This window comes from Silurus aristotelis, assembly GCF_946808225.1.
Source record: "Silurus aristotelis genome assembly, chromosome: 4".
Lineage (NCBI taxonomy): Eukaryota > Metazoa > Chordata > Actinopteri > Siluriformes > Siluridae > Silurus > Silurus aristotelis.
In genome coordinates, this window is record NC_139577.1 from 28065644 (window position 1) to 28082497 (window position 16854).

General features: G+C 36.0%; 1 protein-coding gene across 3 annotated transcripts; it reads left to right on the forward strand.

Moving 5' to 3' along the window:
- The first annotated feature begins 1087 nt into the window (after positions 1-1087).
- On the forward strand, positions 1088-6329 carry LOC310724595 (caspase-6-like). 3 transcript variants are annotated; one of them, XM_083538858.1, is made up of 7 exons: positions 1088-1187; positions 1373-1418; positions 1774-1905; positions 4675-4751; positions 4844-5019; positions 5140-5284; positions 6028-6329. In XM_083538858.1, the coding sequence occupies exons 2-7, from the start codon at positions 1390-1392 to the stop codon at positions 6255-6257; spliced, it is 789 nt and encodes a 262-aa protein (XP_083394984.1). In that variant the 5' UTR covers positions 1088-1187; positions 1373-1389; the 3' UTR covers positions 6258-6329. The 3 variants fall into 3 exon arrangements, with proteins under 3 accessions (XP_083394984.1, XP_083394985.1, XP_083394983.1); XM_083538859.1 differs by lacking the exon at positions 1774-1905; XM_083538857.1 differs by lacking the exon at positions 1088-1187 and having other exon boundaries at positions 1285-1418.
- The last annotated feature ends 10525 nt before the right edge of the window (positions 6330-16854 follow it).

Below are 16854 nucleotides of genomic sequence, written 5' to 3' on the forward strand. Positions count from 1 at the left end.
TTCACTTTGTTGAAATCCTCAAAAATAATTATTTCAGATGAGATCTGACCATAATTTGTTATATACAGTACATCATATCAGTAGTACCGTTGAGTGACGAAGAGCCTGCACTTCAGCACTATAATCACAAGCCACTGACATATAAAACTGCTGGTTTTGTTGAAAATGCCTCATGACTTGAACTTAAATGTTTATGTTGGAGGAATGGGCCAAACTACCAGCAACAGTGTGTAAAAAACTTGTGGCGACTTACAGAAAACGTTTGATCTCTGTCATTGCCAACAAAGGGTATATAACAAAGTATTGAGATTAACTTTTGTTATTGAACAAATACTTATTTTCACCATAATTTGCAAATAAAATCAGACAATGTGATTTTCTGGATTTTTTTTTTTTCTTATTTTGTCTCTCATAGTTGAAGGGTACCTATTACAGGCCTCTCTCGTCTTTTTAAGTGGGAGAACCTGCACAATTGGTGGCTGACTAAATACTTGTTTGCCGCACTGTACATATTACATCATAAAACCTTATAATTATATAACTATAACAGTCAGTTTTGATAAAGTTACTTTAAAATAGTAATTAATTACAAGCTACCAATTACATAGTAATTAATGCAGTATTTACCCTGTCTAAAAAGCATTACCTTACTAATTATTATTGTAATTAAGTTGTTAGGTAGACAATACAAGCATAGATGTGAATCTGCATGTTAAATTGTTTCAAATAATATACAACTGCATAATTTATTCTTGGACTGATACTGAAAAAAATCATATAGTGAAATACAAAAGTTGTGGCAACATTTTCTATTAACACCCATATGAATAATGACTTATAAGTAAAATAATTCATTCTACCAATAATTATGGACATCAAACATATGACCAATACTTTGCCAAATTACTCATAATTAGTTATAATAGTTGGAACTAGTGTTTGTAAAATCCTGTAATCATTTGTTTAGGGAAAAAAAAGGAAACTGTCAATGATTGGTGCACAGAGTAAAGGGAAAACTACCAGTATTTTTTTTTTTCAAGTTCTTCCAGGAAATAGGAGTGACAGATAGAAGTGGTAAGACTTGTTCAGTAGGTGGTGCTATACCTATTATAAATAAAGAATTTGCTGCTGATATAAGCGGTCCATAATTCCACCGTATTGTTTATTCGTTTATTGGAAAGCTCTAGGTGAGTCTTTTTCACATCTGGTCAAAATTCTTTACAGTTTTGTATTGTGTATGTTTTATTTTCATTTCAAATGTATATTTAATGCAACTTTAATACTTGACTTCCACCACAAAAAAACAAAAATGGATTTTTGAAGTATGGAGCAACTACAGGAAGTGTTTACATTTGATTTATTGTGTTTGAAGCACCTCTACGAGAGACAATGTCTGGGACAAGTGTGCAAAGTGAAAGGTAAAACTAATACATTTATTATGTAGTGTGTGGTTGTATGTGTGTTTGTGTGATATTACCATGAATGCTATGCTGTTTCTCTCTTATTGTATCTCTCTAATTACACTGTAGTGGGCTGTTGTATAGTCTACTTTGGTGAATGTAGTATGATAATGGTTACTAATAATGGATGGATAATATATATACTTAATTATAATTTATTTATGAAAAAATTATAAAAAAAATTTAAATAATTATTTGCCTTTGTCTATAATGTTTTAGCACTTTCTGAAGTCTTTTATTTACTAGGTTTAATCTTTTCGAATAAAATAAACAATTTTGTATTTAAAAAATAGTATATTCTTTTAATTTCCAGCAAACTTGAAGAGTACAAGATGAACCACAAGAGGCGTGGCTTGGCACTAATCTTCAACCAAAAATTTGAAAAATCTAAACGTTTATCAGAGCGCAGAGGTACAGATAGAGACAGAGACAACCTCACACAAAGGTGCGCACTCACAAACATTCAAAACAGTCAAGTCAAGTCAAGTTTATTTTTATAGCGCTTTTCACAACAGACATTGTCTCAAAGCAGCTTTACAGAAATCAACAGTCAAGGTGAATGGTGTGCAAGCCATGGCGACTGTGGCAAGGAAAAACTCCCGTAGATGTTCATTTAATCTTCTCCCGCTTAATCCGTAATTCGGGTCGCGGGGGCAGCAGTCTAAGCAGATTCCCCAGACACTTCTCCGTGTCCAGGGATAGGCTGTCAAGGCCCCCGCCTTCGACTGCTGCCCAATCCTCTCAGCACCCCCTTAGATGTTATGAGGAAGAAACCTTGAGAGGAACCAGACACAAAAAGGGAACCTATCCTCATTTGGGTGACATCAAGAGTTTGATCATAAATCTTTCAACAATACAGAACACTGGACAGTGAGAACTAACATGAGTGCTGGAGTATAAGATTATAAGTAAATGTTTTTTCAAAAGTCTTTGGTATAAAAGTAGGAGCTCAACATTTGTGATCATCACAGATCCAGCATCAGCTTCTCCATGCCAGAGCCTTTAAACACTTCAGGAAGTCTAATGTCAAACTCCACACATGTAGTGGGATCCAATTGGCACTGGTACGTCTCTAGATGGTTCAGGATGTTTGCGAGTTTGGCATCTACTTCTTTAAAGTCCATAATCTTCATGAGGAGGGACGTGACTGGAGCTGGCCAAACCTCAGGAAGCCTCGGGATGGGGAGAGAAAGAGAAGCAGTGAAGAGGAATTAGCGTAGCTGCTGTTCATGATATTAACAGCACAAGTTGATAATGTGCATGTGATCAGATGTTCTGGAGCACAAGGTTATGATGTGATGTGTGTTATGTGTAGGCTTTGCTAAAAAGATATGTTTTTAATCTGCATTTAAACTGGGTGAGTGTGTCTGAGCCCCGAACACTGTCAGGAAGACTATTCCAGAGTTTAGGAGCTAAATGTGAAAACACTCTACCACCTTTAGTGGACTTTGCTATTCTAGGAACTACTAGAAGCCCAGAGTTTTAAGATCTCAGGGAGCGTGACGGATTGTAGCGTGTTAGAAGACTGGAGAGATACATGGGAGCCAATCCATTTAGTGCTTTATAAGTGAGTAGCAGTGGTTTGTAGTCAATTTGAAACTTAACCGGAAGCCAATGTAGGGACGATAAGATCGGGGTTATGTGGTCATATTTTCTTGACCTTGTGAGAATTCTGGCTGCCGCATTCTGAACTAACTGAAGCTTGTTTATTAATGATGCAGGACATCCACCTAGTAACGCATTACAGTAGTCTATTCTGGAGGTCATGAACGCATGGACGAGCTTCTCTGCATCGGATATAGACAACATATTTCTTAGCTTAGAAATATTTCTAAGGTGAAAGAAGGCTGTTTTTGTAACTTGGTTGATATGATTTTTAAAAGATAAGTTGCTGTCTAAAATAACTCCCAGGTCTTTTACTGTTGAACTAGTGGTAACAGAGCATCCGTCTAAATGCAGGTTGAGATGCTGGAGCTTCTGTATACTAGTTTTTTGGCCGATGAGCAAATCTCCGTCTTATCAGAATTTAAAAGTAGAAAGTTATGGGTCATCCAATCTCTTATTTCCTTAACACACTCAGTTATCCGGGTTAATTGAGCTATATCGCCTGGTTTAGATGAAATATATAGCTGAGTATCATCAGCATAACAATGGAAGCTAATTCCATGCTTTCTAATAATATTTTCCTAAGGGAAGCATGTATATTGTGAAAAGCAGGGGTCCCAGAACTGAACCTTGTGGCACGCCATAGTTCACTAGCATTAGCCTGGATAGCTCTCCATTTAAATCTACGAAATGGTAACGATTGGACAGGTAGGATTTAAACCAGCTTAATGCCTGTCCCTGAATGCCAATGTAATTCTGTAAGCGATCTAGGAGAAGATCATGATCAATATTGTGAAACGCAGCACTAAGATCTAGTAAAACTAACAGTGAGATGAAGCCTTGGTCTGAAGCTAAAAACAGGTCATTGGTGATTTTAACTAGGGCAGTTTTTGTACTATGATGGGGCCTAAAACCTGACTGAAACTCCTCAAAGATATTGTTCTCTTGCAAGTGGGAACATAACTGGGCAGCAACAATCTTTTCTAAAATCTTAGACATAAATGGCAGATTTGAAATTGGTCTATAATTCGATAGCGTGTTTGGATCCAGATTAGGTTTTTTAATGAGGGGCTTAATAACTGCTAGCTTGAGGGATTTAGGGACGTGACCTAACGATAGTGAGGAGTTAATAATATTCAGAAGAGACTCACCAGCTGTATATAACACTTCCTTTAGTAGATTTGTTGGAATGGGATCTAACTAACATGTTGTTGATTTAGCTTTGATAATAACATCATACAGCTCTTCCTGTCCTATACATGTCAAATAGTGGAGTTGTGGAGTTGAAGGTAACACTGTCTCAGGAGATGGTCTCAGAGGTTGAACTGCCACAATTGTTTTTCTAATGTTATCTATTTTTTCAGTGAAGAAATTCATAAAGTCCTCACTACTAAACTGTGATCTAGTCATCTAGTCTAGATCTCTAAATTCTGCTATACTGACTAGATATTAGCTTTTGGTGTGTGTGTGTGTGTGTGTGTGTGTGTGTGTGTGTGCGTGTGCGTGTGTGTGTGTGTGTGTGTGTGTGTGTGTGTTTACATAGATATTTTTAGCCTCCTGTATGTCTCTGTTCACTTTACCCATAACCACTTTCCATTTTTATTTTCAGATTTCAAGAATTAGGGTTTGAAGTACAATCTTACAATGACAAAAAAGTGGCAGAGGTGCAAGAGAAACTACGTGAAGGTATAATCTTGAGACTTGAATATGTTTTTTGAGAATTGACTTGTTTACTATAAATTTTGTTGCAAAAACATTATTAACCTATTTAACCACAGCTGCTGCAGCCAACCACAAAGATGCGGATTGCTTTGTCTGCATATTCCTATCTCATGGGAAAGAAGGGAAAATTGAAGCATTTGATAATCAGATTGAAATGAAGGAAATAACAGATTTATTCAGAGGGGATGAGTGTAAGAGCCTTGTTGGGAAGCCCAAGATCTTCATCTTCCAGGTGACTGTGAACAACAACACTGCTCTTCCTTTAGTACATTACAGTATATCAATAAAACATTACATATATAGAAAAATGAAGATTTAACCAAAGAACACCATACCTACTATGAACCTACAGGCATGCGCTGGTGAGAAACATGAAAATGCTGTGACCGCCATGACGGCAGGGGATAGTGATGATGACGAAGTGGTGGAGGAAGCAGCTAACATCTACACTATCCCTGCAGGGTCAGATTTCATCATGTGCTACTCTGTAGCACCAGGTGGGTATAAATGAGATGAAATGAAAATAACCTAATAACAAGTTAATAATATATAAGTACGTAAATAATAAGTCAAAATAACAACTAAACAATTAGAAAAAAAGTTCTGCACTCATCTCTAGTAGAGTACTCTCTACTTAAATAATGTAGCTGAGGTTGAGGAACTGTCATGCTTCAAATGCATGCTGACACTGATAACATTTTACTGTTTATTTTATTTTTTATTTATGTTTATTTATTTTATTCATTTAGATTAATATATAAATTTAAATAATTTAGAATATAAGAAAAATATTTAAAGTAAAGATTTGAAGCTCAAGCCTTAATTATATTTAAGATTTAACCAGAAAGTTAAGTATAATATAAAGCCTCTACATTAACTGCTCTATTTTCACTAAATTCCCTAAAAATTTTAATGAATATGTCATGAACTCTTAGTGTAGGACCCTTTACATTTAAGGCATCTTGCAGACAGCTTTATTCATAGCAACTTTCAATTATCTTATTAATACAAGTTGAGGGCTATGAGCTTTCAGCAGTTCCCAGCAGTGGCAGCTTGGTTGTTCTGATCACTGAGCTACATCTTCCCCAAACCTCAAATAAAAAAATATATAATAATACTTAAACACAACAGTTATAGCAATTCGATCTTGTATCTACATAAGTCTGTTTATAATTTATTGGCCATGTAAATGTAATGATGGTCACATTTATACACTAATTTTCTTTTGTTCTCTGAACAGGATTCTTTTCATATCGCGATCCAAACTCTGGAACGTTCTATATTCAGGATTTATGTGAAACGCTGAAGCAGCATGGCCCAACTATGGAGTTCACTGAGATCCTAACACTGGTCAACATGAAGGTTTCCAGGCGTACTGCAGACGTGAACAATTTAAAAAATAAAAAACAGATGCCCTGCTTCACCTCCATGCTGACTAAAAAACTCTACTTTAGGTCCAAGAAACAGTAAAGTGACAACTTTTAGTGTATTACTGTTCACCAATATTCATTTGATGATCAATAAACATATTTGGTCTTATAAGTGTTTTGTTTTTTTGCTTCCACACAATCTATTTAAAAGATTTTAGAACACCAGGACTGAACTACTAAACAAGCACTAAACATACGATATATGATAAGAGAAGACTAGCAGCGATTGTAAATATACTTTTAAAAAACCCTTTTACCTTTAGTTTTGTTAACGCCAATGCCTTTTCTTACTTAATAAATTCTGCAAAGTGATGAGTGTTTTCAGGCACAAACTAAACTCAAACTTAATTTGATTTGTAATTTGTTTTTTTTAGTGCTGTTTAACTTTATTTTAACACAAGTTAAAATTAACATTAACTTACGACTGGTTTTCTGGCTGCTGTGAACTAAGTAACTGAGTCTTACTTTTACTGATACACCTTCAAATAATGAATAGAGCAATGACTATAAGAGCAATGACTATGTGACAATTATTCCATATAATACACTGAAATGCAATATTTATTTACACCCAATTAAAACACTTTGATTAACATTAATATGGTTGCTGGTAAATTCATCAGCAATTCATCAAAATTATTTAAAAAAATGAAGGAAATAGTTTTTCTGGAAGTGGCTATTATACTTACTTCGCATCTGTATTCTTCCTTTATCAGGGTGTAATGCATGCCTAAATAGGCATTCCAAGAATTGTAAAACTTAAAAAAGATATTTTCAATATCATTTGAAATTGTATTATCAAGTAAAGGAAATAAAATGAAATTGTTACTGTGGGTAAGCTATAGTTATAAATAATTATAAAGTTATTACTTTACTTTTGAACTTTCATATAAAAACAGCCAACTTGAATTTTTTTTTTTTTTTTACAATTTTTTATATAAATTTAAGTGTACAGTATATAGCACTTAGCTTAATGTCCAATTCATATTTAGATAGAAACAGAAAATTAATAATATCAACTTTCATAATAAGGAGCATGCCATTTTAACTGCAAATAATTGCATATGATTATTAAGATATTACTTAGCACAGACCTGGGCAAACTACGCAATGCTGAAATTTCAAGATTGGGTGTATCTGCAAAGAGTTTCTCCATGTCGGGTTTAATTTATCACCTGTAATCCAAACATTCCGATTGCCATTCTAATTATGAGAAGAACGCGGCACAGAAAAGTAAAGTAAATCCGAGCACTCCCACTCCAGCTGCAGTGGATGTTTTTGAAATGGCGAGAAAGTTTTCCAGTGATGATGCCAAGGCAAAAGGCATAAAAAAAAAAAAAGAAATTTATTGCCTTAGATCAGTGGTCGCCATCCCATCGATCGCGGCTCATGCTAAGAAAAGAAAAGTTGATAACGAATGTTTTTAACAAGACATGGACTGCCAAGTATTTTTTTTACAGAAATTAAAGGTAAAGCCGTGTGCTTAATCTGTGGTACATAGGTCGCTGTGTTAAAGTATTATAAGTTGAATTGCCACTACACGACCAAGCATGAGGATAAATACAGAAATCTGTCTGATGAAGAGTGCGCATGGGAGTCTGATGCGTTGATAGCAAAACTGCAAACCCAACAAGGACATTTTACAAAACTTCACACCCCCAGAGATGCAGCCGTCAGGACAAGTTATGTCATTTCTTAAAAATCGTGAAAACTTTCCATACCTGAGGAGGATTCTAGTCCTCTTTGGATCTACCTATGTATGTAAACAGACATTCTCAGTGATGAAGTTCAACAAATCCAAACACAGATCCTCTATGACTGATGACCACCTCTCAGCTGTCCTTCGCATAGCCACCTTAGACATTCAGACAGATTTCAATGAACTTGTTCAAGCCCAGAACAGACTGGATTATTCTCACTGAAGAGGTAAAATGAGGTGGAAAACATTATAAGTTATTGTTTGTTGTATTACAGTATTTCTATAAACTTGTTAAGTTGTTTGTTGTTTTTCATTGTTTGTGGAGATTAACAAGTTAAAAATAAATTGCACTGATTCTATAATTGTTTTTGTTTTCTTATTTGACCTATTCACCAAAATTTCACATTGCCTAATATAAATATTTACAGAAAAGTTTTATTCTTCCGATTATCAGTACCAGCTATTTAAAATATATAATTCAGTGCATTTTACAATGGAAGAAAGTTGAGCAGAATTAAGTTCAAGTTATCATTGGTTTGGCCCTGAACACAATTCAGGTTTCTCATGTGGCCCCTTGTAAAAATTAATTGCCCACCCCTGACCTAGCACATAATAAAATAAGGCTTATATGAGGCTTCATAGAAAGTGTTAATACTTGTTCTTTAAAGTAGCACCTTTCATATTAAAATTATTTGATAGATTTTTTTTCTCCACCACTTGGCTGTGCAGTTTCCACTCCCCCTGTTCCACTCTACAGGGGGTTTCCCCGAGACAATAAATCCGCTCCCCTGTTCAACATGCCTGGAACATGAGTCTCTCTGATGAATAAAATCTTTGTGTTTCACTACGTTATCAGCTTTCTTCCCAAGTGATGAAGCGGAAGGAGCATACGCCTTGATGTAAGCGACCACAATGGAATTGTTGGTCTTCACTAGAACATGCTGGCCCTTTATGAAGGTCAGAAAATGTTCCAGCGTTAAAAACACTGCCAACAACTACAAGTAGTTTATATGCTTTCGGATCAGCTGTGGAGACCAAAAGCCATTCACAGCTCTGCCCATTAGAGTCGTTTCTATAAAGTCACATCCAGTGTTGGGCAGTAACGCTTTACTAGTAACCGGTAACGCGTTACTTTTGACAGTAACATATACTGTAACGCGTTACTTTTAAAAATAAAGCAACTCCGTTACCGTTACAGTATGGTGCGTTACCCGTTACTTTTTTAAATGAATTAATTTCGGCTGAAGTGTAGACTACAGCCTAACCTGCTTACAGCAGCGTCGCATTGTAGGATTGGTGGATGAACCACTGTAAAGAGGAAGAAGACGCATTGTATGATTGGTGGATAAACCACTGTAAACACGAAGAAGACGCATTGTAGGATTGGTGGATGAACCACTGTAAACACGAAGAAGACGCACTGTGGGCGTGTCTCCGTTTATTCAGGTCTGTGCGGCAGTAATAAGTCGAGGCGAGAGCAAGAAGAGTTTCTCAAAGTGGAAATATGCTCATTATTTCACTTTAGTTGAGTATAAAGACAAAAACTTTTAAGTCAAATGTAAGTTGTGTCTTTCTGGTTCGAAGCTCGTATCTACTGCGATAAACAGCAACTCCAATCTGTTGAAACACCTCCAGGACCTCCATGCCTGAGGAGCTAGCAGCTAGAAGCTAACCCGGTGTTCTGTTCTACATTGTTGATAGTTTTCCAACTTCAGCTGTGAAAGGAACATTTTTAAGAGCTCAACACAACAGCAGAAGCCACCTTAGTTTTTGATTGTGAATATATTATTCAGCTTGTTTTGTTATTTATTTCAGAAATCCTTGTGATATATTCAGTTTGTGATGGTCTGACTTTAATAAAATAGTGTTTAAAAATTACTTTGTGTTTAAGTCAGTTTTGTGTTTGTAGACCATAACACATAAAAGGGCATTAATGAGAACAATTAAGAAGGTTCTTTAAAAAAGTAACTAAAAAGTTACTTTTAACAGTAACGCATTACTTTTTGGTGTAAGTAATCAACAAAGTAACATAGTTACTTTTTGAATGAAGTAACGAGTATCTGTAACTAGTTACTATTTTTTAGTAACGAGCACAACACTGGTCACATCATTCAGCAAGCGCACTGACTGCGCCCCCAATTTGTACATCCTCTGATAGATGGACATTGTCAGTCTTTCCATCTTGTTTATTAAATAGAGCGCCGATTCGGATGGAGGTGATAGCCCTTTGAAGATTCTTCCCACCCCTTGAATCTCTAGCTTAGAACACCCTTTTGCAGGAAGCTTGCTTTTAAAGGGGCTAGCTCAATGGCGAGACATCTCCTTCATGCGGGCAGGAGTTGTCTTGCTGCCGTTTGAGCAGGCAGCAGCCTTTTCCTTTTAGCTCCTTCCACGTACCTATTGCGTTTCAACTCTTGGGCCAGGAAGGGACAAGTATCGTCCACAGACATGGGTCTTGTTGGTTGGCCACCGCCACTTTCATCTGTTGACATGGCTGAGTGCAGAATAATTAAGACTCCTTACGTCACGTTGGTCTATTGATTTCCACAGGGTAGCTAGCCCTTCGAAGGCTCGCCTTGACGTGTGAATCCCTTAGTTGACTTGATGCCACTAATTCTCGATAGGTCAAAGAGAATAGCATGCCTTGACGCAGACACTATTCTGAATTTAGCGATGTCACTCAGCACAATCCCATATGACTGATTTCACGTTTGGGAGAATCCAATTCTGGCATGCTTCTCAAACAGTTAAGTGAAAACCAGCAGAAAACTGGCTGTGCTGAGAGAGCTTGATGTAGTCCCTCATGGGAAGAAAGCACAAATGACGTTGTAAGGGGTCGGCCTGCGCAATTAGGGTGGATCGAAGCCTGGTCTCAGGTCGATCCGTCTGTCAAGACAGACATGGTGGCATAGAAGCTTCTGTAGTTGGTCATGCCCAAAGCAATTCCCATAGTGAAACAAAGAGGGAAGTTAGAAAAATAACTTTTGTTTTTATTTAAATATTGAAGCATTGTTATCTGTCTTTTGCTTTTGGTTTAGATAAGGGCATACAATTTAAAGTTCAGTTTAAATCCAGCTTCATTATCTTGTATCTCATGTAAGTTTTAACATCATAATAAAACACCTTATATGGGTAGAATCAGGAGAAGTTGTCTGTTTGTACCTGAAGGGATAAAAAGCTTTTCTTGTTTTCCAAAGAAATACATAGTTTAATTACAAAGTACATTCATTTCCGGAGATTCCAATTTAAAGTACATAGAAACATAGTGATTACCTAAGTAATGCATTTAATTTACTTAGTGAAACTACTGTAAATACCCAGCAATATTAAGTAGTGTTATAAGCAGATTCTTATCAGCATCTCAGGCGATGTATAATGTGTAAATCATCAACAAATAATCAACCACCATAAACTGGAAGACACAAAGAAAATAATAAAAAGGGGGGCAAGTAACTGTTACCCTTAATAATCTGCCCAACTGGATTCTGGAAGTCTTCAAACAGGATCTTGTTGGTTGTTTTGGACTTTTATTCCTCTATAAAGTGGATTGTTCAAAACCACCATAGCCAAGATTATATGATATGATATAGGTGCTAGGATGAACAGGTGGTAGCTCAGTGGTTAAGGCATTGGTCTTTGGAACAGAAGGTCATAGGTTCAAATCCCACCACCATGCTGCCACTGCTAGGCCCTTAAACTAGGCCCTAAAGACCCTCCCCCGCTCAGTTGTAAATCACTCTGGGCATCTGCCAAATGCTGAAAAACTTCAATGTAAATGATCATCAAGTTGGATCATGACATGACTGTGGAGCAAGAATGATGAGTCATACTAAGATGACTTACAGATGTTAACAGACTATTGCAAAGCCAACAAACAGTCTCCAAATGTGGTTAAAACAAAAGAGATGGATGATGACTTCAGGAGGGCTTGTACATCTGGCATTAAAATGACTAAGATTTAAGCTGAAGTAGTGTTTATTGACCTGTGAAAGAAATCCCACATTAAACGTATTATTATATATTTCATATATTACATAAGAAATCTAGCTCTAGTTTACTCCTTACCCTGACCCTAAACTTCTCTATCTTGCATATATACGTGTGTCAGTATGTTTACAGTCTCTTTGTATTATGTCTTTACAAATAATAGTTCTCAGTAATTCAGTTTTTATACTTCCTTCAAATTGATTTTTTTTCTTCTAAAAAAAAAGTTATTTAAATACTAGTGAGCATATTATTATATACATTAACCACATTTTGGAAGGTGAACTGCTCAATTACAAGCGTATCCAGATGTTTGTAAGCATAAATAAGATTATCATAAAATGTTACGCCACATAAAAGTAAATAAGAGACTGCTTCTGAGCATAATCTGAACATAACAGTTACATAATCAAAGTCGACGTTTTTGAAGTGTACCGCTTTGTCTTAGCATTTTTTATCGGTTTTGTCGATGTTATGTCGATGTTTTTATGTCGCCGAACCCTGATATCTCGAGCACAAGGGGGAAAAAATTTGCCATTTAACGTCGGGTTATCTCGGTGCAGCCGCAGAAGAACTCGCGAAAGTGGCGGAAAAATCAAAGCTTACAGCTGCTACAGGTGTTGTATTGTATACTGGTGAATCTCTGCTGTTAGCTAGTGCACATATGCCTTTTGTTGTTAAATGTTATGCGATGAACGTGGGATGAGCAGCAAAAGCATAGAATGAACACCGGCAGTATCGGGGGGTGAATCCGCGATGCGCTTTGGGAAGAAAAGAGCAGCCGTTGAGAGAGTGCCGGTGGGAAGACACGTACCGGGATACGCATGCGCGATAACAACGACCGCCGTGAACCAACATATACCAACAATAACGGACAGTGAGAGTGTGGAAGTTTAAATAGGAGCTGGTGATGATGATAAACGAGCACCAGATGTGCGCGATTGAAGCCGGGAGCTTCAGAGAAAGCGGCCGAGAAAACACCTGACACGCTGAAGGGAGCGCCGAAGGGGGCGTGGCAGATGGATTCCTGACAGTTAACAAACATGTACTGTATGTATTTTTATAGCATGCCTTCATCAAACAAATCGCAGCAACGCTGTTGTGTAAAAAAAAAACCTCCAAAAACACGTGCATGCACATTCTCATTTATTAACGCACATTATGTACATAAAGAAATTTCAAGCACGTTAATATATTGATTTTCGTTTATCTCGATCATCGGTTATCTCGATGCTTTTTGGCGACCCCCTAGGACACCGACATAACCGGGTTTCACTGTATCTGTAAAAATTCCACACACTTTATTTTTTAAGAGGTGAAAGTATTGTTGAATAATCTTATGACTTGTGAATACTGTATTATGTTAAACATGTTATTATTATTATTATGTTATTATTATTATGTTATTATTGCAATAAATATGTTTTTTTTCATGCAGGCCATGAAATAATATTTGTAAACAAAATTACAAAGAACACCAGTTTTAAAGGTATAATATTTTGGGAAGTGCATCATGACTTTTGGGTTTGATTTGTCACACTCTCATTTAAAGTTGATTCAGATTTTGCAAACGCCTCATGTATTCCTCTACTGATTAAAAAGAGAACAAAAAAAAACAATGAAAAATTATTTATTAGCTGATGAAATTTAAAATAGCTGATAAATCCATGTACTGAAGCCAGTTTATCTTTGAGCATATTATATTTCTCCACATTGAATTTCTGTTTAAATTTTTTTTGGTGCCTTTGTAGAAGTACATATACATTTACATTTACATTTACATTTACATTTAAGGCATTTAGCAGACGCCCTTATCCAGGGGCGTCTGCTAAATAATTGGTATCACCCATCCATAGTGGACCCCAGCTTTAGTACTAAAAAGGAGAAGCACTAGGGCAGAGTGTAAGTAAATATAGTAATATCTGCTTGGTAAACTATGGCCTGTCTTTCTTTCAGAGTAGAACCAGAGTGAACTCTGTTACACGTGCTTTACAGATTTTACACATTTAAACTTTACTGGAAAAAAATTAATTGGTATAGTAACAATTATTATTTTTTTTTTTATTAAAAGTGGCAAAAAATGGTTAAATAATGTTCTGATACTGTCTTAGGTAGCTAGGTTCTTCTCTTTGGTCACAAGCATCTCATTTTCCCATGAAACTGAAAGTCCTGATGGTCACCTAGGTTTGACATGCTTAGTAAGAACATAGGCATTAACCCCAATGCTGGTGGAGTAGGTGATTAAGTAGGTGACAGGCCCCATGATGTCCCAGGAGTAAACCCACCATGTGAACCAGGCCTGAGCACAACCATGCACTGCTTTCATTAACCAATGAAAGCAGAACTGCCTGTACTTTCATGGGGTGTAAGAAATAATGCAGACTAAATTAAAAAAAGTCAACTGTTTTGGCATCAATAACACAAACATAGAAAAAGAAAGTGATAAAGTATATAAAGGTAGTTAAGTATTTATTTTTTATTTCTGTCTTTTTAGGGAACAGTGAAACTGCAGTGAAACTGCAGTTGGTTTATTTATGTCATTTTGGCAGATGCACTTATTCAGAGCAAATTACATTTATTTAATTCATACAACTAAGCAGCTATAGGGTTAAAGGCTTTGCACACAAGCCCAGGAGTGGCAGTCTGATGAGAATGGGATTTTAACTAATGATCTTTGGATTGAAAGTCTAATGAATTAATCACTAAGCTAACACCTTCTCTTGTATACAATACATATATAATTTAAATATAACCTAGAAGAATTAGTTCTTGTTTCTGAATGTCCAGTTTCTAGCATAGTTACCTTTTCTTTCAACAGGTTGTGCTCAGGTAGGTTCAGAGCTGTGTGTAACCTGTGTGTCACTTGTATGTGCCTGTTTACACGTTGATTGAGTTTAAGTTTAAAGCAAAAAATACAGAAAATCAACCAGTTTGCAACCTTCAAAAATCTAAAGCTTGTGGCCAGAAAAGATATCAGGCGCTTCAGATGTATACCTCTTGGTGCTGCTGGACATTGTAGATGACTTTATAAATGCCCAGCTGAAAGTCCTTGTTTGGAGAATGTACATAGATTTAGTGGAGGCAATATCCACCCTATATGTTCACAGAGAACATAAAAAATTTATAATTTATAACCATACAAGATTCTATGATATATCACGGACCATAGACATATAAAATAGCTAGACATCTCATTGGCCTCTTGATTGTGCTGTATGTTAACATGTCTGCCATCATGGTCCTGCCAAGTTCCTTGTTTACAAGTTTGCAGTTCCCTGTAAACAAATGGAACTAAACAGGAGAGCTGTAGTTTTTCTAGATAAAAATAAACCAACATTTGTATTCGTCAACTGATATCAGTGGTTTATGACGGGAACAAAAAAATATCCAGTTAAAATCTGGATAGTTAGACTAGTTAGAAAATTATATAATAAAGAGTTGCAAAAGCTCACACTTGTCAAGTATATTTTGACTTTTATATTTTTGGTTTAGAATTGTGGAGTAATTTAATATAACTAAATTCACAATAAATGAAATGAACTCTTGTCAATGAGGATAAAGCTTTTCTGTGTTTAACCTCACCATTTTAGTTTTCCATTCTTGTGCTTCACTTGAGAACATACATTGTTCCCTGTTTTTTGTTTTTTTCCAATCCTTTCCTTTTTTTTAATGTTTTGATCATGTGTTTGTTACACAAGTTCTCCCTCTATGTGACTGACATGATTGATAAGAGTTGTTCAGTATATGGTGCTATGCTTGTAGTAAATAAATTCATTCTTTCACACATTCCAGTACTCATGTTAGTTCTCACTCTCCAGTGTTCTGTATTGTTGAAAGATTTATGATCAAACTCTTGATGTCACCAAAATGAGGATGGGTTCCCCTTTTGATTCTGGTTCCTCTCAAGGTTTCTTCCTCATAACATCAGGGATAAATGCACACCATTTACCTTGACTGTTGATTTCTGTAAAGCTGCTTTGAGACAATGTCTGTTGTGAAAAGCGCTATAGAAATAAACTTGACTTGACTTGACTTGACTTGCCTTGACTGGTGCAAGCTTAGCTAAACTTTAAATGTAAAAAAAAAAAAAAAAAAAAAAAAAAAGCAGATACATGGTTACTGTATCAGTTCTTAAAAAAATAAGAAGTGAATAAAATCAACATATCAAAGATCACATCATTAATGATTTACTGTTGTTACATAACACCAACGCTTGCAAGTAACTTTCATTTTTACTCAACCCTACAGACAGTAGAAAGAAGAATATGGTAGTCGGAAGGAATGTATATACTGCAAAAAAATAATTTTTAATCATTAATAACTTATAATACTAATGTTGTAATGCATGTGTAACATTAACTCCACATGCTATGTTTTCTGCTGCGGATTAAAATATATAACTTACAACTATAAAGTAACTATACTGTAATATTGAGCAATGTAATATTTATAGCAATTATAAACCATTATAAATATTTTAAATCTAAAAACTGTTATAGTGAAATACAAAAGTTCTGACAAGATTTTCTATGAAAACCATATGAAAAGTAAAAATACAATTAATTCACTCTACCAGTAATTATTGTACATCAAACACACGACCACATTTAGTCCTCAGTTGCTGATATAATTACCTACATTTTTTTACAATAGTGTTCTATTGAGATCACATTCTATCTGTCAGGGAGCTCCCTGCTTCCTCGCCTGTGCGCACCCCGCCCGTCCGGAGCTCATCACCGGCCTACTGAGGCGGCACACCTGGGTCTCATTAACCGCCTGCCTACTTAAGCCCCTCACTCACAGCTCTCAAGCGTCCGTTATTATTCTTTGCTGGACTCAATGAGTGTGTTCGCTACAGCTTTGTGTGTCATTAAACACAGTTGTTTTTCATCTTGGCTCTCGCTTCGTTCGCTCGCGCCTGACACTATCTAAGAGATTTTAAAGTGTGCTTGTG